Genomic DNA, 24,285 nt, shown 5'->3' with positions numbered 1-24,285 from the left:
TGTGCCCACTGTCCCTGTACAGTCTTTTGAGGTGCGATCAAATTCAGATGCTATATATATGAACATGGTTTTGAATCATACTCGGCAATTGGGCAGTGTAGAATAAGTTGAAAACACTGCAGTAGGATTAAGATACTGTCTTGTGAAAGCCCCTTCCGAAACAATGATAATACCATGAAGGGTGTAACAATATAATCCCTACTCCCAGTGGTTCCATATAGTCACAGTGATTTAATATTTTTGTCTCCTTTTCACCATCTCATTTGTTTTGTTTTTATTCAGCCTTGTTTGTACAGTTTTATTCTCTCATCAGCCTAAAATGTGGCATACTGATTATTTGCATGTCCTAATCGTCCATGATTAAGGCCTCCACAAGCAGCCACCAAGTCCCCATGTTCCAACGATATAATGATACATCCAGCTCCTGCACATGATCTGACCGTATTACTTCATCGCCAGAGTGGGTGTCCTCTTGGACATGTGTCCTACTTCATCTAACACTTCGTTGTTAGTCTTGATCACTGGCCATCATTCATAATCTGTGTCATATCAGGTCATATAAATATTGACATCTTCTTTTCCACAATTTTCATGTAATTTTAATAAATAATAAAAACATGTATTAACAAGAACCGTGAGAACCAACTTTAATCAACTCGTCTTTGCAGAATTATCATGAAACAATGTCTGACCTTTGTAAAGATGCATATTTGGATTTGCCTCGGTTAGAGCCTTGGATACTGAGAAAAAATACTCAGTTTTAGTTCATTGCCCATTACCACTGGGCCTCACATTTTACGGTCAGCGGGTGGGAAAAAAATTGGAAGCTGTTATGGTTCAGTTACCAACGATTGGTTTAAAGTTTCTGAGTGTAAAGTGGATGTTACTACAATGCACTTGGAAAGCAAAATTGAAGATGGATGAAGAGTTGATGGATGCGAGTTGTGTAAGAGCTGCAGCCTAAATCACTTTAGGGTTGACAACAGGGGTTTTGTGCAGTGGTTATTCAGCCAGTCACATGTGAATGCTTCTATAGACTTGGTTGTATTATAAAATGATTTGTTCAAGTGGTTTATTTTTAATTCACTAAAACCTGCGCCTTGTTGGTTGCAGTTATCCTCCGAAGTTGCGTGTACCTTGAGGCTTGGACATTTGTAGTCTATATGGCGTTATTGTTGCGACCAGTATGCAATAATCCATTTTAACAACATATTATTCGCATACATGTTCCGTAGTTGGCAAACTGGGGCTGTATTGTGCTGGAGGAATGGGGAGAACGGATGACTGGAGCCCAGACATTTCCTTCAGGAGTTTACCATACCTGGCCACTCCGATTAGGGCATTGTTTGGTGACAATACGTGACCAAAATAGCATGTTTTCTTAACTGCCGTATTCAGAAAATATATCGCTTAATGTTTCCTTGCTATTATTTAGGAGCTAATTTTGAGTACCATTGAATTATAAAAGACAAACAGTACTAGTGTACAGTACTATTGTATGTTTTGTAGTTTTGAAGGGCCTTTGCCTGAAATGTTGCCTTTTATATATATTTTTTCTCTTTTAAGGCCGCAGTGTTATTGACAAATGTGAGGTTTTTGTTTGTTAATTATGCGTGTGCCCAACTAAGCATCATCATCAATAAACACTCGATGTTTTATGTTTGTCTTCTGATGCAACTTTGGAGACATTTTAACAAGGTTTCAGCAGTGGATTAGCAACTGTTGGCCGGATATTTTGCCTTGTACATATTTCGTCTGAAATTCGTAATTTATTTTGGTCCTTCTTTTCAGCACTTACAGATGGGAGAGTATTTTGTAGGTGTCATGTATGACGACCGAGCGTTTGGATTTGCGTACGTCTGATAATAGGAAAATCCAACCACTGCAGAGAAATGCATTTTTTTTCATGACTTAGCCATGGGGGGGGGGGGTGTATACTTGGTGGCTTCTAAAGGCCATGTGATATACAGTACCTCGGTTGAACGTTTTGTCCAAAGATGGAGACTTCAGGCAATGCTGATCCCCCGGAGTTAATACTTGTGGGCAAAATTCAATTGAACTGCGGCCAAGAATGAAAAAACACAGCGCCACCAAGTGAGTCTTTGGTGCAACGTTGCGAGCGAGCACTTGTGCTGAGCTGTCCCAAGATTTGCAGGGTAGCCTCAGAGACCTTGCGGCAGCCAGCATCCTCCGATGGCATTGGTGCACAACATTTAACTGATATCTATTTTGAAGCTCCCCACTTCATCAGGAGACTCAGAGATATTTATATATGTAGATAATATTGTGTGTGCAATGTAGTGACATTTGAATTTTTATAAAACTCTTTTGTCAGTGCTCAATGGCTATATATTATTTTATCATACTTCACCATGCTGGCTATTGCGGGTTGGTGAAAGCGTGGAGCATAGAAACACAGCACAACAATGGAGTTTTCTGCACTGTCCCCTGATGCCCACAGCGTCTATAATGCATGGTGGTCACGCATCCAAGGACTATCCTGGCCCATCCTTGCTCAACAAGCCTATACTATTCAGCAAATGTAAATCTGAACAGTTAGCATGCATTCCATAAGATACGTATCAAATGTATTTTTTTTTACATTTGGTGTTGAGTTGTTTTTTTCCTTTGGCAATAACGATCGTGTGGCAAGACAAATGAAAACATGTGTTTCCTTCTTTCTCTGCGCACTGATGTACCTTAAATTGCGTGACCGTGTAGCGATTGACAATGAATCAATTTGCTTTGGTTGCAGCAGTTAAAGCCTTCATAAATCCTTCCCCCTCTGCTGGAACACATTACCCAGCCAACTGCCGAAGATCACAGCACAGACTCTTATTCTTTTTTAAGCATTTAATACCACGGAGAACTCGGCCATTTGAAGGAACCTTGAACTATTTATGAAGCTTAGAAAACACGCAAAGCTTCAATATATCTGAATTGCTTTTCATGGGCAAAATGTACTTTTACAATACAAAATTTACAATACAGTCTTGTGCATTGTTGTGAATTACAATGTTTAGTGAGCTATTTACTTGTGTTATACTACAACATGTTGTTTTGGAATTGATCACTAACCACCCAACTTCCCCTATCAAGAATACCGTACAGCATTTAGGAGTCTCTCTGTAAACCTCGATGTATCCTGAAAGGTGGTCGGCTGAAATGTTGAGATCTTCCTTCTCACTAGCAATATTTTTTATTATTTTATTATTTCCCTTCTACGTGACTTTACCGAAAGAACCAAGAAAAAAACTCTTCTTATTTTTTATTCACCTGTAGCACTGTTTATTTAATGCCATTGTCTTGTGTGAGTTTTAAAGCTGGATAAATACCATCTGCTGAACTCTCCAGATTGTAGGAAGCCAATACTGTCATGATTGCCCTATCAGAGTATATTCTCGCCATAGCAATGTTGAATTTCTACCATCGGCTCTGGACCATTACTGGAGTTGAACAGAAAACTGAACTTAAAATAGCTTGTAGGCACTTAGACGTGATGACTTCTTTTGGCGAAGATAAGTTCACTGTTGTAGTGTTTGGTGGAAGGGGCCAGATGCCCATCTTGGCAGAATGCGTGCACACTGGTGGAGAGTCTGTGATCGCGGTCTGTTGGGAGGAAAACCGTTCCAGCAGATGAGAATCGTGTTCAATAATCTCCCTTCCCACGACTGCCGGCATTGCCGTTTTGTAAGTCATTGTTATTGTCTGCGTTTTAACATTTTTGCAAATCTCAGCAACGCACATGTGTAGTGGCTTGGCGACTCTTGGTAATACAGTAATGCCTATGTATGGGTTCTGAGCCAAATACCTCTGGTGTGGCTGTGTGTGATCTCTGCTACAACATCACTTTTTAAAGTACAGCATGCAGTATTCGTTTTTAATGGACTCAGCTTTCACCAGAGTTTTCACAAATAGGGTTTACATTAATTTTCTTAAATCTGGATCTGAGTACGGTACTTAGTCTTGAGTGACAGATAAAAAGGAGACATTATAAGCCAGCCTTGCCTTGGGCACACATCCTGGAAAGGTAGGATAAAGATAATGTTAATTAATTATGCATTAGCAGAAGTGCTGTAATACCTTTATCATAGCTTGACCTGATCAGGGCTTGTGCTTCACGTCAGGAATGCCATCTCCATCATCAATCCACTGCTGGATTAAGGATTTTCCGAGCCTTAATTTTTGGAGCTTTCGTGACTGCAGGAATTATTCTTTGGTTCTTTCGGTTAAGTCACGTCTAAAGATAAAATAATAAATTAAAATAATAGCGACGTTTCGATTGCAACACAAGCAATCATCATCAGGCATAAGAGAAATAGCAACAAAAATCTAACTAGAAAACTATAGACAGACATACAAGCAGACAGACATCACAAGGACACACAGAGAGAGGACACATATCGGCACAGCGAGAGGGGTCGTTTCTGTGACGGTCCCTTAAATATAGGGAGGGGGGGCGGGGACGGAGAGAGGGAGGGGGCAGAGAAAATTAGCATATCAATGAGTGGACGGCAACGTGTTGCTGCTGCGCAAGTAAGATGACGACGTGGCACGGCACGCAAGCTTGAAAATTAGGAGAGAGACACACTAAAATTATATTTTGCGAGGTTATTTAATTTTAGTGTGTCTTTCTCCTAATTTTCAAGCTTGCGTGCCGTGCCACGTCGTCGTCTTACTTGCGCAGCAGCAACACGTTGCCGTCCACTCATTGATATGCTAATTTTCTCTGCCCCCTCCCTCTCTCCGTCCCCGCCCCCCCTCCCTATATTTAAGGGACCCTCACAGAAACGACCCCTCTCTCTGTGCCGATATGTGTCCTCTCTCTGTGTGTCCTTGTGATGTCTGTCTGCTTGTATGTCTGTCTATAGTTTTCTAGTTAGATTTTTGTTGCTATTTCTCTTATGCCTGATGATGATTGCTTGTGTTGCAATCGAAACGTCGCTATTATTTTAATTTATTATTTTATCTTTAGACGTGACTTAACCGAAAGAACCAAAGAATATTTTCCAAGCCATCATGTCTAATGATCCTGCAATACAGTCGTCCACCCAGCACATGCCCACGAGGAAGAGATATTTTCACTGAAATGACCACTCATTACATATTGCACTTTAAAATGGCTATAACACCCACTGAAATGTGTCTTGTTATATTCACATGCATTGTTATCTCCCCAAAACCATTACACCTTGAAACTTATTCTATTTGTCAATCACACGGCCTTAAAAGAAAAATTTGTATTCGGCAGCATTTTTGAGCAATAGCTATGGAGAAGGCCAATTGGTCAACACGTTCTCTTATTTTATATATATATATCCTTTTAAGGCAGTGTTATTGACTAATGTGTTGAGCTTTTTGATGTATGTGCTTTATTTATAGCTGCCAACGTAGTAACACGCAATGATTTGTTGATATTCATTATACCTTGAGGGTCTCTGTTGCCAAGCGTTAATTCAGCATGGATCAGCAGCAGCTTCAGCCCCAGGACATGAGCATGACTCATATAAAGGTTTTTGATCTGTGTTGGCCATACAGTAGCGACTTGGTGGGAGCCATGCCCCAACGCAGCGTCTCGATGTGAAAAGGGGCAGTTTTTAATTCATGGCTATGACCACACATTCCCAGAAATCCACTTAACCATAGTTTATAAATGTGTACTTGCATGTGATTCTACACGTTTAATAACAAAATGTACTCTACTGCGGTAAATTATATGTTGCAAAACGGCTTCTGTTTTAATGTGAGACTTATGCCCTTAATTTGAGTCAATATATAACTGTGTACATACTTATGTGTGTGGAGTGTATTTTAATACTCGTTTAAGCATTGCAATAGAGCAGGTAGGGTTCACGTTTGTTCGAGGATAAGTCGTTATTCGTTGCAGATAACTTGTAACAAAGTTCACTTAAAACTACACCTGTGATAAAACATGAGGGCCAAAGGGACCGGGGAAGGCAATAAAAATTGGCCTAACTTTCTTTACCTGGCCTTGCGTTGCGCACTTCTGCGAGCCTAGTGTCTAACATACTTTTCTTTGTTCTTAATTGTCGTGTTAATGTGCACATTCTCACGTTTCTCTTGTCGGGTAAAGTAAAAACTGGATTTTAGAGACTAATTTTACAAAGTGCATCAACCACATTCCACAGTATACCGACATTGTGTTGCTGTGGAAGTGTTGTTGTATACAACAACCCAGACAAGGACGTCATCGTGTTGCCGTTTGCACTTGTAGTCATAATACGGCTCTGGGTCAAATATTTAGGATTCCCTTCGTTTTATGTCTGCCCTCAGTCTAGACTGAAATTTTCATTTGACCGGATTCACTTTGGCATGCTAAGCCCGTTGAGTTCCCCTACTCTGCTTCACGTAAGGAGCTTGCCAGCAGTCCGACACAGAATATATTGCGAACATAACTTCCAAGTTATGACTTTGTGCCTTGCCAGCTGTCAAGATTGAAAAAAAAAACTCTGTAATGTGCACAAACAAGTAGCGTTACTGTTCATTAAGCCAAGTGCAACAATTGCCGCTGGTGTTGTGGGTTTCAATGCATGGACTTACCTAAAATCTTGTTTGTACGATATAAAGTTGAGTAATTATAATATCGATGATGTCACGTTAAAAAAATTTGTTTACTAATGTCTTATTGTGTATGTTAGAAACTGACGAAGCAACTTTATAAATGATGCTGTCTTAATCTAATAATTCCCCCAATGAGAAACACATTTTAAATTGTGACGAGATATCTGGTGCACAGCTGTAAGTCAGTGGGGCTGTCCAAGAATGTGCAGCAGCGGTGCTTGCCCAGCTTTACCCACCAAGGCACCAAAGTGAAGAAGAAGAGTGAGTAATTTGGTGCCTGAATTCTGGTCACACTGCCCCCGTTGAAGGTCAACAGTGGCACCAATTCCTGCCTATGCTGTGTATTGGATTCTTCACTGACAGGTTCCTGCTTCCGTCCTGTTTTTACTGAGAAACTGCCCAACTGGCATTTACGCCTGGGTGGGGTTTTAAGGGCTTTTGTTATGTTCCTTGAGGAAGTTGGACATCACCACCCGGAGAGGCACAATGGCCTCGGGGGTTGGGCGTCAAGATGGAGATGGGTGAGTGCGGAAGGGATGTTTAGGGAATGAGCTCAACGTTGAATACACTTAGACCACTTTCTAGGGTATTTTTTCTCATCAAATTGGGCATTTGAAATCAGCTAAGATTATTTCCATGATTTCTAATATATTTCCAATTTTTTGTGAGCGAGTTGAAAATGTGTATAATTGTAGCTGTCCAAGAGGTTTATCGTTGAACTGTTTGTTGTTTGGCATAATGTATGACGTTTTGCTCCAGGGCGAATCATTGGGCATCACGCGGAGCGAAATTTTGGACATAATGCAAAACAACTTGCGTTACAAACACAAAGAAAACTGTATCGGAGAAATACAGCACCACCTTAAAAACCTGCATAGTAGGTCTATCTTTGTTTCCGACTTGCTTAATGAAAATAATTACTTTATACAGAAGATATACTTGCGCTGTATGCGGTGGTATGTATATGGGACCACAGTGGCGAGATGTTAACTACCTAGCCTGGTTTGCAGGAACATGCATGTGTTTAAGAGTATTTGACTGCTATGCATTTCCACATGATAAATCACTTCGTTGAGCTCTCATTTGTGGCCAGGACGCTTCTGAAAAAGAGCAATATAGCTCAGCGGGCCTGACCTAGTAAAATATAAAATAGGTAAAAAATATATATAGTTCTGTATATAAGCAGTGTAAATAATGTATGTACGTGTGTGAAGCAGTCCAGCGGGGAGCATTGGCTGCGTTTGGTAACGATGTGTAAAAACCACACTCAGCTGCACTTTGATTCAGGAAATGCAAACATGGCTCGTGGATGTCACAGCCACATCCTGGTGTGAAGACGCACACTGCTTGGTGTGGGGGGGGGCCCTGGGCACTGAACGTCTGCGATGCCAGAGCACGCACAGGCATTGCCGGCTAGGACCTGAAGAGATCTCGGTTCCATGAACATGGCACACCGTGAGCTGGAAAACGGGGCTGGTTCAGTGAGACTGGGAACGTCTAGCCAGCAGGAAATGACCAAGCCAGCTGGCTGATCAGCGTTAAGAGTTTAGTCTATTTTACACTATGCCAGACTATTGATTTATGTTTTACCTGAAAACACATTCGGTATGGAATCCGGTAGTGTTTGGTCTTCAGAAATGTGATTGTGTTTCGTGTTGTAGTGGAGAGGTTAGCGTGCTGCGTTACGGAACTGGTGACCCGGGTTCGATTCCCGCTAACGGCCAATACCAGTGACGATTATCTGAACCGGTCCTGGCCTCCCCTAGCTCGACTCGGCCTCAAATGAGTACCTGGTGCGGTGTGTAAATATCGCCACTAGGGAGACAAAGGCGGCCGGGCGTGGTGTTGACCACCCACCCCCTCGTATGCCTTAATAGGTGCTCGCTAACAGCACTTGCCCCTACAGTCTGTTAAGGTTATACGGGGATTCTTTGCCTTTGTATGCTGTGTGTTTGCGTGGGTACAGGGATTGGTATTTATTTACTTTAACTGTGGTATGCATAAATGCTTGTGGTATGTCTCTCAGCTCTGGAACTATAAAGCCCTGGTGGCAAAATGTTGGTAGATGGTTGATGTAAAAGACTGAAAATGGATGTGATTTTTGAAAGCTGTAAAAATACGGCCTCTTCCTTCCTCACGTATTCACGGTAGAGTAAACATTCCGTGTGTTTTCACTGGACTTATTAACTGTGCCTTACAATACAAAAGCCCATGCCGTGTTAGCAAAGGCTGAACTGCAAAGCCTCATGTAATGCAACAAAAATGTGAAAAACCTGTTGAAAAAAATTGAATTCTACTGATGAATTAGGTTGGGAGGATTCTATAGCCTATTCCATCTGTCAAGAATATGGTGTGATGACAGAACCGATTTCACGTACCTTTTGGATAACACTCGCTGATGGTAAAGATGTTAGACTACTGTTATTTGAGATATATTGCACGTTCATTTAATATGTTGCCATTTTTGGTCGACTCGCATAATTCTCACATTTGAAGAAAACAATCTGTGCACTTTGCACACGTAAAGCCCAAAATCAAGATTTTTTCCATCATGATGGTCGGAAATATTTGTGCTGCAGTTGACCTATTCGTGTCTGCACACAATAAAGAAAAAAACACGGCTATTAATGAAAATATTCCCTCCCTGAGTCAGAACTATTTAATTATATGCCTTGATACCAACTCTGGAGTGCTTCTATAAAGAGACCTGTGTGCTGTAATGTCTGGCTGAACAATCGGTACTTAAAAAAATGGTGTGTAAGAGATAATTTATTTCAGGGTTAAAATTAACCCGTGAAGTGTATCTTATCTATTTACTATTATATTTTTTGGAATAAACTGTAGTGCAGTCTCAATTTGTTCTGATTTTCTTTGGCTCTGGGTTTTTTATTCATCTTAATACTTCAGTATTTACAGAGAGACTCGCTGCACACAGACCCAATAGGTTTGTTTTACTTTGTTTGAGTAAACACACACACGTAGTTTATGTTCATTACAGTATTTAAATTGTACTGTCTAGAATGGGGATGGTATGAGTGGTATGTGCATAAACCGTGTGGATTCTGTGTTTATGTACTCTGCACTTACCTTGTATGGCTGAGTGAATGAAGAAAACCAGTAGCTAGCATGCTGGTGTAAGGGCAACTGATTTGCTGTCAGTAGAAGGTTGGCGGACGAAGGGACAAGGGGCTGTTTTTTCCTGTGTGGTGTCTATGCACCAGGCATGCCAGGAATTTTGTTTGGTCAGCCTGCCCCCTCACAGCCAGGGGATAAAACCCTACCTACTGACTGCTCCCTGGATTCCTCATGCACCATTCACAAGTGCAGCATTTGACACGGGCTGTGTTTGCTTTGGACCACTGTATGCAAGCAAAACAATATGTGCTCGAATTAAATGTTGCTTTTTTCCCCCTCCGCGATACTTAATGTTATTCATTTTTGTCTAATTGCCCGCACAGTGAGACATCGGCACCATGTTCAGAGAAAATCTGAAGACCATCCTGGATGGAGCCTTGTCAAGGAAGAAAAATACTGGTACGTGTTATTTTTAGTTGCCTTATTTATAACTGTATTAATGACCATTTTATGCTAATCGTGTGCATTCCCGTCGTTTTTGTGATTTTTATTTTATGTATACCCACGACATATTTTTTTTAATTTCAATGCATCAAACAAGACGGGCAGCAATTTTGAAGCGGTGAGCTACTTTTCTCATCTAAATGTCGAGAATTTTTCATAACAGACAAATAATGCAGCATAATAAGAGAAAAATAATGTGCTTTGGGAATGTGTACAGCTCAACAAAGGTAAATATTTTCATGGCCATAATTTGAGTTGATAATTTATTGGTTGTGGCTTATCCTCTGGGTTCAGGGCTAAACACTGACACAGAGTGACCTTTTGAGAGCCGCAATGTCAAGGAGGGTCTTCAAAATCCTATCCTCACAGATTTGTAGATGGCGCCGCTACTTAATGATTGCTCCATGGTTGCGCTATAAATCTCTCCTTGGTGCGTTGTTATCAGGGATATGGTGTTGGATTCCACTCTTTGAACCCTGGACCCAAATGCAAAGGCACTAACAACAGACCACCTTGTCACACCTAATCTGTTATTGAAATTTAACCCATGGCTTCACTAATCTGTGTGTGGTACATTCGGCATGTTTGCGAGAGTGTGTGCAATTTTAACATTTCATTGCCGGTTGCGTTACACCTGTGTTCAAAAGGACTTTGATCGCTTGCAGGCATGTTGTTTCGGCGGGCAAAATAAAAGGTGTTATTTTTCTTCATGCAGAGCACCTGTGCCATGGTATAGCCCACATGTCATTCGCAAATTCTTGCTTTTTGTTATGATTTTGGGTTTAGGCTAATGTGTTGACACAACAGCAAGGAAAGGGAACTTGATAGGGTGGTTAGCCCGCAGTGCAATGTTCAGTGTTCGCGACACATTGGCCAATAGGGGAACACATGACACGGGTGAGGTGCGGTGTATCCATGTCTCGCGTAATGTGAGGCTGTGACGTCACCCGCCCTATGGTGTAAGGGCTGCTGCGTGGCCAGGTCGGTTCACATTCTGCTTCTGGATTTACTTTCTGCCTTCCAGGAGAAGCTGTGTCGTGCTGTGAGTAACGCGTATTTAGTGTGAATGCGGGTTGTACTGAAATGTATCGCTTAAATGTACATGTTTTTTGTTCGTCGCTTTCAAATCTAATGTAAAAGATGCGTGCGTGTTTTGTTTGATTGTCAGGATATAATTAAGTATAATATGATTAATTGTACCATGTAGCTCTTATGTAACCGTTAATATAAGGAGAACAGGATTAATTTTAATCACAGACTTAGAAAGTGGAGAAAAATCCACCTCTTGTCCGTAGATACAGCTTGATAAGAGTCTTTGTCGCTGTGTTCTTTGAGCACGGGCGTCATGACATTTACATTTAAACGTACTGTAACCACCCTGGGCTCGCCTGTTGCCAAGCCAGGTGCAGTAATGTGAAGTGTGCATTTAGTCATATTATAGGTGTGCGTTGTCCAGTGCTTTTGGTTCGTTTTTGTTGTAAATTTCATCAGCTACGCACGGTGAGCACCAGCCGGTGCCATAAGCAACACATAAAAAAAAACCAACCACAGGTATTGCTGTTCTAAATCACGCCACTATCAATGTTAGGTTTACCTGCGTCATTCGCCAGACTAAATACATACTTGTGCAGTAAATTGTTGTTGTAGAATTACGTTATAGAAAGCTGCTGGTGCTTTTGCCAATGACTTAACATGAAGATTGAATTGCTCGTCTTAGTTTTTTAAAGGGCACTGTAGACTGTCGGGGTGGAATAAGTCATCCTCGGGCGATTCAACTCATTTTATCGTTCATGGTGATGATTTGTTAAAAGAATACGTAATTTTTCGTCATTACAACAAATAGTGATGCGTATTAGTGGCTGCATGGCTTGACAAGAATACAATACATCAACATATGGCACGTCAAAATCGAAAAACATCGACTGTTATATAGGCAATTCAATACATGTATAGTGAGATTCATAATTTATATTCATGTTTGGATTGTTCCACCCATAGTAATACTGTCTGCTGACACATTACCCGTGTGGCAATTTCATTGCACATTTTATATCCTTATTTAAATACAGATTTGTCATTGTGTCTGCCCTGACTTGCCCAAATAACCTCCACCCAAGCTCTCTTGTTTCCACTTATTGTGCTTTATTTTTCATATTATATTGTGCCTCTAAGGAGAAAATACCGAGTTAGCAAAACTTTGCCTCATTTAATGCCAGGAACAAGATTAATGCCGTAATGGATGTTTAAAGAGTAATTTGTGTTTCGCACACTCGCCGTTTTTAATAAATACAATACAACAGCCACCATTCGCCACCCAAGTGCTTATTTGCGGTTACATGAGGTGTTGAAAGTTCACTGGCTGGAGGTTGCAAGAAGACCCAGGTGGCATGGTACGACTGGCATACGTACAAACGCATAAATAAAAGACATGATTAAAACGGGCGTAGATTGTGGCACAAGTCATTGCTAGCTGAAGTAAAGTGCCAAATCAGATTTTCACGAATTTAAAGCAAACCAGCTTCGGGAAAATATTTGACTCGATTCGTTGCTTGGTTTTTTACTCGCGTCCTGAGGAAGGGGAGTTGAGTAAAATCTTTTCCCGAAACATCTCGGCATTTGGTTTATGACCAAATGGGCTGACACTTTACTACAGTTGGCGCCCTGTAGTTTATTAAACAAAATGTACACATTTCATAATTAATGAACTAAACTCATTAATTAACGGGCATTGTAAGAATGTTTAGGTTCGTTTCATGGAACCTTTATTTTGAAAGTATATTGGGACAATTGCACTGTCTGGAATCCAAATATAGCTTGTAAAGTTTATCCGACTCGTTTGACCACTTTTTCGGGTTTTTTCTCCTCTCTAAACCTTTGTCTTACAAAAGTATTCTTTCGCTCTTCAGTGGCTCTTCAGGACACACCCTGGTCTGAAAAAAGGTTCTATAAAAGCTTGTACATTCAGCAGAGCTGTGGGTATGCTTTGTGCGCCGTCTCGTGTGTTGACTTTTTGCAACACAGAGGGGAGCTAGGGCGGGTCAATCTGAAAGAACCCACTTCTGGAGAGTGGGGCGGCCTATTCCTCACACAGCAGGGGCCTGGGACTCATAAGGTTTAGGGCCATGGGGCATGGCAGAGCAGCCTGGCTGAAACTTTTCTTGTTAACAAGCACTTAGGACTCATTGTAAAATGTCATCCTTTATTTTTCAGGGCCTTCCGCTGAATTTAAAAGGGTGCATTCTGCGAAGTCAGTATGCGACACTACAGTATATGTTGATATATTTGAATTTTAGGTGGGCTTTAACAACTGAACAGATTTCTGAACTTTATTTTGTTTTTTAAAAAATGTTATACAGCTAGAAATTGTTTGTGACGGTTTAAAAAAAAACAAGAAAAACAAACAAAAAACTAGCTATCGTTACAACAAGCAGTAAAAATGCTGTGTTATGTTTCAAGCACTTTGGCTTTGTCTCAAATAACGAAGCATTTACTCAGCAATGGGCAGGCCACGAGATGCATTCTTGAGTCCCACAACAATAACGCGAGTGCCATGCACTCCTCTCATCGTATGGTCCGGTGGGATTTTTGTGAAGCTGTAATCCAGGCAACACTTGCTCCTGCTGTTCTGTAATTTCCCTACTGCTCACATTTAATCCACACACTGCTATTACGAAACCAATTCCCCTATACAGGAAAATGTTGGAGACTTAAACTATAACTCGGGAGGGTTTGATTAAGCAAAGCATACTTTATTGCAGCACAAGCTTGAACATGAGATAATCCCTTCTGGATTAATGTGAACATTTTACCCAAGGAAAGTCTCTCTGAGTTTCACAACTTTTTCAGGATGGTCCTGATTAAGATATCAGGACAAATTTAGCATCATTGAGGGTGAAACCGCAGTGCATAAGTGATGAGAACATTGAAAGCTCAGACGGACAGCTCCGAGAGCCCTTGCTATGCTAACACCGACAGACACCTTATTGCCCAGCAATGTCTCAAGAAGATGGTGGGTAAATCGACCAAGTTGAAATTCAAGTCTACATTGCAAACTTGATCCACCGTGCTCATTCTTCCTTAGCCTTGCACTGCAGAAATTGGGCACCAGCACCGTCAACAACCACCTGGAGTATCATCAGTTAATGTGATGAGCGCCACATTTATTTGAAGGTGATTTTAAATGGTGAGGGTCCAAAGGTCATTAAATTGATAGCATCATCAGTGCTGTTGGGATACGGCCCCCAACGTCCGAATTTCGTGAAATGTAGACTAATTGAATTTTTAATGGGGATCTTGCTTTGTGAGTTAAGGAAGATTGTCTGATTCAATTCCCTACTTAAGTGACAATGAAATGTGTGATTGCTTGGAGTGTTAGAAATTGACCTTGAAATACTTTATTCCCTTCACACAATACTGCAAAATGGGCAGGCATGGTGTGAAGTTTGACACGTGCTCTTTTGCAACTGAATCGTTGTGCTTGCCAATATCATGAACTGCATATCCTTCATGCATGTTTAACTAATCTTTTTTAGTGTGTGCATACGATTTACTGTACATGAATTTCACGGTTTTAAATAAATCCAAAAGTTATCATCAATTCAAGTGCAAGAATGTTCAAATATATTTAATCCAGGAAAAAATCTTAAAATATATACTCTGAACCTAAAAGGAAGACATGGCCTAAAAAAATAGCTGGCTCTTGTAGATACGTAACTGGTTTGTGTCCCAGGCTGCCTTTCTTCGTGAATGAGAGAACAGACTTTAAAATGATTGTTAAGTTCTCCGTCATCGTGTTAAAGTGACGTGACTCCATTGATGTGTTAAAATGTATGAGAAGAGAAAGAATTGAAAAGGAACATATTAACAGAAGTATAGTTTCAGGAAAGATGAGGATATGAAAGGATGAGGCTACATGGGGGCCTCGACTGGAGGAGCAGTGTCTGTTTTCACGGTTGGTGGAGAGATGGGAGGGATTCAGAGTGGGGGTGGCCACGCAGAAGTCACATGATTTTAAGGGAGGCTGAAGCTGATTGAGATATATTGATGGGTTGACACACGTGTTGATCAGCTCGGGACAGAGCCGAGGAGCATATCTACCACGTTTATAGTCTGTGAACGCAGGGGGCTATGATTGTGACACCCAAGATCACGTGTTTTTGTTCATCGATTTCCAGATGCCGTTGATCATTTAAAAAATTGGGCTTGAAAAGGTCGCCGAGACTATGACCTCACTGTAATGGTTATGAACTATTTATTGAAGTCCTTGTAGCCTTGTCACGATTCACCTTATTCAGCCCGGGGAGTAATAGAAAAAATACATTTTCAGAAGCAGATTGAAGCACTTGCTCGCTCCCTTTGCTAAAAAGGAAAAAAACCCACTGTGCATGGGGCTGCTAAAAGGTCAGTGACTGAATCACCAGGCGACTTCTTTTGGTGTATTCGTTCAGGGATGATGCAGGCTTTGGAGGTGTCCTTTGCTGGAATGCCAACATTGGGAGAAGCTCTGATGTTTCTGTGTAGCGGTTGGCATATTAAATCACCATCAAGAGCCACGGTCTATACACTGCTATCATGAAGGGCTCGCATCGTCGCAATCCCTGAGGAGTTTCGTGATGCCATAATCCATACTTATCGCTTCGTTTCCACGGTCGTCGTCCTCGCGAGTGCATTCTCTCAGTTTGCTTCCATTTCTTCACAGAACTTGGCCTTTGGCCATAATTCCTTGCAAAGCCCCTTGCCCAAGCCCACTTTTCTTGACAGTCCTTATGATGCCTCTGTGAAAATGAGCTTTAGAGCTCATCGTATTTCTCCAGGATAAATATTTTTATTCCGATAAAGATTCAGATCGTTTGTGCATGTCCTCTGATCCATTTGTTCCTATTTATGTCTCATTGTTTTCCCAGAGATTAATTTTGAACTTTTCAGATTTTGTTTCATTTTGTTTGTCATTGCCCCTGTTTCTGTACTCCATATCATGTTTTTACTACTTAAAATGTTTCCAGAAAAAAGATATTTTTAAAATGTCTTCAAATATTTTTGCTAATAACTTTAGAGTGTATCGCCTTTATCTGACTCCTTTTTAATTTTTTTTGTAAATCTATGTTTTGAGTTGTGAGAGCTTGGATAACTGCATTAATTTCAACTGAATAAAATGTTTTTTATTCGTCTGCAGAAGACTGTTATCAAGGTGTTTGATATTCATTCGTTCTACTGAGTATGAGACTGATAGTATATATATGGTCAGTGGTAGGACACATTTTATTAATTCAGCTTTGCTTGTACTTGGTTAGCCTCTAAATTTACCATTATATATCCAGTTGTCTGTGATCTTCGGGAACAGTTGAAATACATTTGGTAAGAGGCTAATGCGTTTGCAATTCTTTAAAAAAGGAAAGATGAGGATATGAAGGAAGAGGCTACATGTGGGCCTCGACTCTCCACGGAGCAGTGTCTGTTTTCATAGAGGGTGGAGAGAGGGATTCAGAGTAGGGGTGGCCACGCAGAAGTCACATGATTTTAAGGGAGGCTGAAGCTGATTGAGATATATTGATGGGTTGACACACGTGTTGATCAGCTCGGAACACATACTAGAATGATCTAGGCACCTTTACAAATTTGAGATACTGTATTTAATTTCGGTTACTTAATAAATGTAACATTGAGCATATGGGCAAAAATTAACAAGGCTTAAAATGTACCCTATTGCAGTACTTTTTATTAAAATAAACTGTAAATAATTATTTAGATGTCTTCCCGTAAGTGTACTTATAAATAGTAGACAATGGAATATGAAACCATTTATTTTAATGTACCAAATTAAAAAAATGTCACCGAACAGCGTTTATGAACATTGCTTTAATTGGCGGTTAGTGCACCAAACGCTACATGTTTCAGAAGTTGCTCAATTGTTGTCCTGCAATCAAAAGGACAGTTTGCTGCACTCTTTCCATCCAAGGTTGTGGCTACGTGTAATTCTTTGTCGCTGGGGAATTCTGTCACAGGCGAGACGTCCTCCAAACTCGAAAGATATGAGGGCCCTCATGATAAGGAATGAATTTAGTCCGTGGCTGGGTTGTAGCACACTGTACGTGTGGCTCAAAGGTAGTGAGTGGCTCAGGCGGCTCATTGGGAGCTGCCTGGCCCCTGCAGCCTTCTGTTGACCTGGTTACCGTGAGTCATCTTGTCACGTTTAATAATGCTGGGACCTGTTTGTGAAGATTAGTGGATTCGTCACAGTTGAGCACGTGGTAAAGAGGTTGGAGTGGTTATTGTTTTAAATATGAGCTTGCATACAACGAGTCGCTTGGTAGATGTATTTCTTTTGTTGTGAGGTTTTTATTTTATTTTTTCATTAAAATTTTTATTTCTGGATAAAAATGGAACTAGGGCACAACACTCTAAAAAGTTAATTCCATCGCTCATGAATTGTACATTGGGAAATAATCTGCTTATAATTCCATTGGGCATTCGCTGTACTAAATTACAATTATTTAAATGTATTGTGCTTTATCAAGAAACGTTTTGAATGAAATGATATTGTTGGCCATTAATGAAAAATCATTAAAACTGAGACGTACAGTAGTAGAATCAACTTAAAATGTTTACATAGTACACAGGTTTGCGAGAACATTCAGGCAAGTCCTATTTGGGATCACGGAATGATTCGCAACAAGAAAAATGACATTAACAAGTATAGTACCACGTGCACGCCCATCTGATTCATTCCATGCTATGTAATATTTGCTCTTGAAAGCCGTGACATTTCGCTGGGCCTTTGAGATGCAATTTTAAAAAAATTCTGGTAAATATAGTTGTTTTCTTGAGGAAACAGCTGCACAACCACATACTCTAATCAAAATGCTTGAACATGGACCGTCACACTCATTGCAAACATGTCCCAAAAACATTGTAAAATTACACTGGCATGTAAACTCATAAGCTTTATACTACGAGCATTTGTTAGTTTAATTATTTGTGTTTTCTCATGAAAGCACTATTGTGGTTTGTAAAAATACATTTTTTACGTTGAAAAGTGCCTGAAATTCCTGCAAAAAAAATGCAACACATTTTTAATGGAATGCTTGAGAACACATTGTTCCACAAGAGGAGCATTTGAATATCAGATAAGAGGTATATTAAGTTGGACTTCTTGTTAAGGTTTTGCTAGATTAGCAGTGGAAAGCCGTTAAACCTCTGGCACCCAGCAGGAGGTGTGGGGGAAAGGTCTTAGGTGCATGTTTGCTTTGTCGGGCAGTAAAACAACAGAGGCCACTGTAAGATTTATCTCTCCCTGCTGCATAGAGAAGTATTTGTTTGAACTGTAGCTACTCTGCATGTGGGCATTGTTCAAGCTGGAACTCAAGGAAGACTTCATTTACAAAGCTGTAAAGAGATGTACTTGTACATCCAGGTAGTTCTTCCCATGTTTGTCGAGAATACCCGCCACCAGGTGCCAGGCCAGGTGTGTTAGTGTCCACACACACATGCAAATACATAGAGAAAATCAATCTCCAAATACCTTTTAACTCAAGGGAAGTGTCTTAGAGGTCAAGTTGTATATAAAATATGCAATAATCCAGTTGAAAAGCCATTGTTTATACTTTTGCGGCAGAAGGTGATGTTGCTGTAAATTAATTATTACTGCACAAAACTCTTAAATCCTGATAGCACAGGATGTTATGGGTGCTGGTTTTATGGGTTGCTTGTAGATGTCCCATTGGCCTTGATGTTTTTATGGTGCCGTTAGGCAAGATAGGGGCAGTCAACGGTCAGAGGTGTGCTCAGTGTGTGGTTAATGTAACTGGTTGGTGGTTCTATAGTCAGAGCAGTTTCAGAATTCATCTATTAAAATCGATTCTTAAGGCCCTTGACACAGGCATTAAATTGCATCAGGAGCAATATTTTTCAGTTTCGACAAATGATTTGTAAGAAATTGATAGGCATAAAGGAGGACTTGAAGAGAAAAACGTAGACCTACAGGAACCGATTGCCATGACTGGAGATAGGGATGAGTGGAAAAAGTGTTTGTCCAGCCGCATTATTGGCTGCCATGTGAAGACTGATGGATGAGAAAACAACTGATATGGAAATTATATGCAAATGTAAAATGAAGGGTAACGGTGCGAAACGTACAAACGTTTAATAAAAAAAGACAAACACTACAAATGAGATGGAAAAATTATACGTGAAAGAACGTATGCTTGAATTGAACCATGGCCCTGAATCGCATGACATTCTAATTTCCCGCAGTGATGGGGAGGGCCGGTGGTGAATTGGTACGTCTTTGTTATATAGCATTTAAAAAACTAACAATTACTTGTGTTTAAATTGTGGAAATTAAGGCAAAATGAACGACCATCTTAGGCGCAAGGGTTTAATTGCAATAAATGCAGTTCATAATGGTCCAAATCGCTACTGCAATTTGCATATCAGTAGCAACTTTATGTGGACACGTGAATGTGACATTTAGTTTTGCAAACTATTAAAATAGGCAGCCATTTATAGCGTTAATTAGAATGTCAACTTGCAGCTCTTGCAATTTAAGTAACTTTTGTTAATGGGAATACATATTTTTTTCTTATAATAATCAACACCCTAGGAATATATTTTTAATCGTATTTATATTTAATAATTTAGAAATGTCTAAGCCAGTTAAAACCTAAAAAAACGTGTTATAACTATTAAAAACACTATCATCGCAACTTGTGGTATTCATATTAAACTAGCAGCAACGCATGAAGTGAGTATTGCCTGCTGCAGGAACTTTAGAACTCCTTGTTTAGAGTAATTATACTTTCTAATTGTTTTCATATTGCAGGTTTCCTATGCTTTTTGCGGTAGATGCATTCCAAAGCAAAAACTGTGTGAACTGTAGCGCATACAGTACACACGCTTATCCCACATCTGAACGTATGAGTAAATTCAAACCTCATAACACATTTTGGGTAGAAATTGGTTTTCCGAATATACGCGAAATTGCACAATTCGAACTCTAATAAAGTGAAGGAAACCTGTATAAATCCTTTGCGATGTACTTTATTGTAATCCATATGCCATATGTTTTGCATATGCCATATATTTAGAATGTTTAATGCATGTTTATTTGCATTGTTTAAATTATGATCGGAAATGGATGCTTCAGCCATCCATTTCTCGGTTACTGTTATCTTTGTTACCACCACCATTGTGCAATTCATTATCAGTTGTGATGTAATCATGCCACAGTCAGTTGACTAGAGTCAGCCAATTTTGCCCTTCAAGGCCAATAAAGTAAGTACCGCTGGAAAGTCAGCAGTGATTCTCCTGTGGATAGACTGGCGCCCCCACCATGGAAAATTTGAATGTTTCAACACTGGCTCAGGGCCACCAAGTGGAGATAAAACGCTTCAACTTGACTTTATTGTAAGATGTTCTCAGCGATACAAACGACGTGTGAGCATCGTGCGTGAGGTCGTCACCACCCCGGTGGTACAAAGAGACCAGGACATGTCATGAGAAAAGGAACAACTCAAAACTTTTAATGTTCTGAGAAGACTTGTAGGTTTCCCAGGACAGCTACCTCAAAATGAGGACGATCCTGGGAAAAGTGGGACAGGTGGTTAACCCCAGGTGTGCGCAATGTGTGATGTATTCCCTTCGACAGCTGGCGACCTGTACGGTGACCACTACGGCTCGGTGAGCGACGTGCTCGGGGCTGGCGGCGGTGCCGGCGGCGTGGAGGTGGGCACCGGTGTTGGTCGCTCGGGTAGAGGCATCTCCATGTCGCTGCCCTCTTCGCCCATGCTGTCACGCCAGCCCAGGGCAGTGCTGGGACCCCCGCCCCTTGGTGCCGCCCGTCCTCCAGGTGACTACCCCCATAGCTCTCTGATGTGCTTTCAGGTTTTACGTTGTGGTCCGGTAGAAGGTGGAGCAAAATATTGGGCATCATTCCGAACGACACAGCACGCCATACAACACAAAACACGTCGGAGCGATGTATTTGGGCATCATTCCGAACGACACGGCACGCCATACAACACAAAAACACGTCAGAGCGATGTACAGCACGAATGGGAAAACCTACGTGGCTGTACTCTGCTTTCTCAATCAATCAGTCATTCTTTCACGATGTGCGCTGCTGTTATGTTGCTGCTAATGACCAAGCCTAGCAGCAATGCATTGGGTTTGCGTCTTAGCGGGAACCAATTTTCAGTCGCATGTTGTTTACGGAAACTGAGACCGTGAAAGATTATTTTGCCGTTAGGGAACAGTCAAGATTATTTTTGTTATTCCTTTATTAACATACATTTTGGGTTTATTGTTCTTACAGGCACAGATATGGCTACTTTATTTGTTTTCGGGAAAGATATTTGTGCTGTGTCAAGTTTATGTGTCTTTGCGTGGGGGGGAGGGGGTAGCATTGGCAGAGTGCTTAGTGCATTGTGCTATGAACCTGGATACTTGAGTTTGATTCCCAGACCAAACTGACATCAGAGGTGATATCGGAACCAGTCCGAGACCCCCACTAGGTTGACCCAGCCTTAAATGAGTACCTGGTGCAGTTCACATAAAGATCATTTGTGGGGGAGACAGGTGGTAGGTAAGTCGTGGTCCTGGCCACACCATCCCCTCGTGCATCTTACCGGCCTATATAGGTGCTCGCTAACAGCACTAGCCCCAACAGTCATTAAAGGCTTTACTTCAGAGATATGTGTGCATTTGTGCATGCATTCATGAAGGTAGTGGTCTTGTGAAAATTGGTGTGAAAATTTTACCAATTAAACATTAAGTACCACCAATGTATTCACACGTACACGCCACATATCCAAGGTTGAATACACAAACCCGCACAAATACACTAAACGTGCATTTGTGTTGCATTGAATGAAGCGCCGTATTTGTGTGTGGGTAATTTTTTTTACTGAATTATGTTGTGCAAATGCTTCTCTTGTAAATGATGCTGCGGTGTATGTCCGACGGACGGATATGGAGCTGTGCTGACACGGGATGGCAATATATTTGACAGATAAGCTATTTTGAGTGGTTTTGAACCATCACCTATCTATAAATTTGCCACACTGACAGCCCATTTATATCATTTTATCAGGAGCAACAAAAATGCCAAGGATTAATACAAAAATAACTTGCAAAACACAATCGGGGATCATAAAATGCTTGTCAGTGATATATGCAGCATTGTAATGATAAGTGCAAAAGATATTGTTTTACCCCAACAAATCACACGGTTTATCAAGTAAAGCAAGTAATGTATGCAAAGAGCGTGGCATAGTACAATACATTTTGGTTTCTGTTTTTTTACCGCCTTCACGGTATGCGTACAGATGTGGTTGGGCACCCAGAAGTGTACCATTTCTCCTCTTCCTACAGCGCATGTTTGTCGTGAAATTTGTCGGTTTGGCTTCAGCAGCCAAACAAAGCACTGCCCGTAGAGAGTAGAGCTGGTTTCTGCAATGGCTCCCCGTTGCACACAGGGAAACCACTTAATGTACATCACCGTTGTGTTTGTGCACAAGGCGTTTTGGCGTGATTTAGATTTTGGTTTCACAGAAGGCATTAGTGGATTTATTTTTATCCTAAATGTTTTGTATTTTCGTACATTATCACTCGACACCCAAATCATCTGTAAGGATATCTTTCTTCCTGCCATCATGCAGAGGGTCCCAGTACGGACATATGTAGAGCAGGGACCTCCCGCAGCTCTACGGTTACCCCCACTTGCAGGCCTTTACAGCTGGACCCATCCAGGAGAATGTCATTCTTTCTCTGCACATGAGCCAGTCTGTTTAATCTTTGTACATTGTGGTTTAAATGCAATAAACACAGAAACAGATTTTCTAAAAAAGTAGACGGTGATGATCATACTATGGTGTCTGTAGGTGAGAACATCAGGAGTAGTTTAAACATCATTCATTGAGATTATCCCTGCACTTTTAGCAAGATTGGAGTATGATTATTAACAAATGTAATTCAGCACGCACTTATATTTTACTGCTTGGAAATGTTCAGCTTGAGAATAGTGGATATATTTTAAATAAAATGTATTTTGTATAACATATTTTATTCATGTTCACTTGAAGGTTATACCAACAAAGAGTTAAAATTAACGTTATAAAATGGACATTTCAGTTTAAAATGCCGAGCATGTGTTGAGGCTTTCTCGTTTTGTATTCACAGATGTCATTCGCTATTATGCCCAGCATTTATTACATTTATTTGAGAATGATGCTTCCTAAAAATACCCATCAATTTCCTCATTGTTATGCTCCCAGTGAAGGCCCTGGTTTTATTTATACTTGCATGCTGTCCAGCGTGTGGCCTGCGGCCCACTGCGTAAATGTTTGTCGCGTTGAGACTTCCTTTAAACCTGTTTCGATTATAAAGTCCTAGAGTAATATTAACCAGCCACGGGAGGATCCAGTATTGTTTTTTCTTTTGAGGGAAATACCTCCCCGAGCAACCGGGCCCTCCACGTCCTCACCGCCTTACTCCTCACGAGCTTTCGCCAACTGCACCGGTCCCCCCCCTCCCGTCAAGGGTCATTTTAATTAAAGGAAAAAATGCTCTGAGGAATTGCAAAAGCGTTTTTCACATACTTTGGCATTCGGTATCATGTTACCATTTCTTTGTAGCCCAGTCTTGCAGCCCACCTAAAATCAAACGGATCGATCCACTTGTTTTCATAGCTGATATTCTCCAATACTGTAGTGTATTGTAATGTGTGGCTGTTGAGACTCGGCACATTTGTGTTTTCTGTCAAATAATCAATAGATTGCCAGATATGTGAAGATATTAAGCTGGCCCCATCACGATTCACCCCCCAGGGAATTGGTGAATTGTCTTGATTTTTGGTCACACTTCCATTCAAGAATTTATGCTTTTTAATGTTGGTTTTATTGTCTCTTTTGCATATTTTTAAGATCTTTTTATTCCTCGTATAAATGTATAATTAGAATTGTATTTGTATCGCATACAGTTTGCATAAATGGTACATCATCGATTCTTACACGTGTGATTCCAAGCGTGTATTGTGATTGTGGATCGATTTTGCTCGATGAATTGATGCATTGTTACTGACATGCTTCAAACGTACAATTAAAATACTGAAACTGGAGCTGATGTTTCCAT

At 40.7% G+C, this 24,285-nt stretch overlaps 1 protein-coding gene across 4 annotated transcripts in view; it reads left to right on the top strand.

Annotated features, from left to right (window-relative positions):
- The window catches only part of LOC144728293 (protein TANC1-like), a 113,514-nt gene that overhangs the window by 10,428 nt on the left and 78,801 nt on the right, over positions 1–24,285 (top strand). For 3 of the 4 annotated variants that reach the window (XM_078607631.1, XM_078607621.1, XM_078607612.1), the window contains exons 3-4: positions 10,041–10,116; positions 20,804–21,004. In XM_078607631.1, coding sequence (XP_078463757.1) covers positions 10,056–10,116; positions 20,804–21,004 — 262 coding nt within the window. In that variant the 5' untranslated portion in view covers positions 10,041–10,055. Of the gene's footprint in view, positions 1–10,040; positions 10,117–10,162; positions 11,204–20,803; positions 21,005–24,285 lie in introns of those variants that run through there. The other variant, XM_078607638.1, reaches the window with a different exon arrangement.

Source organism: Lampetra planeri, chromosome 2 (assembly GCF_965212315.1).
Source record: "Lampetra planeri chromosome 2, kcLamPlan1.2.h2, whole genome shotgun sequence".
Classification (NCBI taxonomy): Eukaryota; Metazoa; Chordata; class Hyperoartia; order Petromyzontiformes; family Petromyzontidae; genus Lampetra; species Lampetra planeri.
The sequence above is the reverse complement of the archived record's forward strand: the minus strand, read 5'-3'. Positions and strand labels throughout refer to the sequence as shown.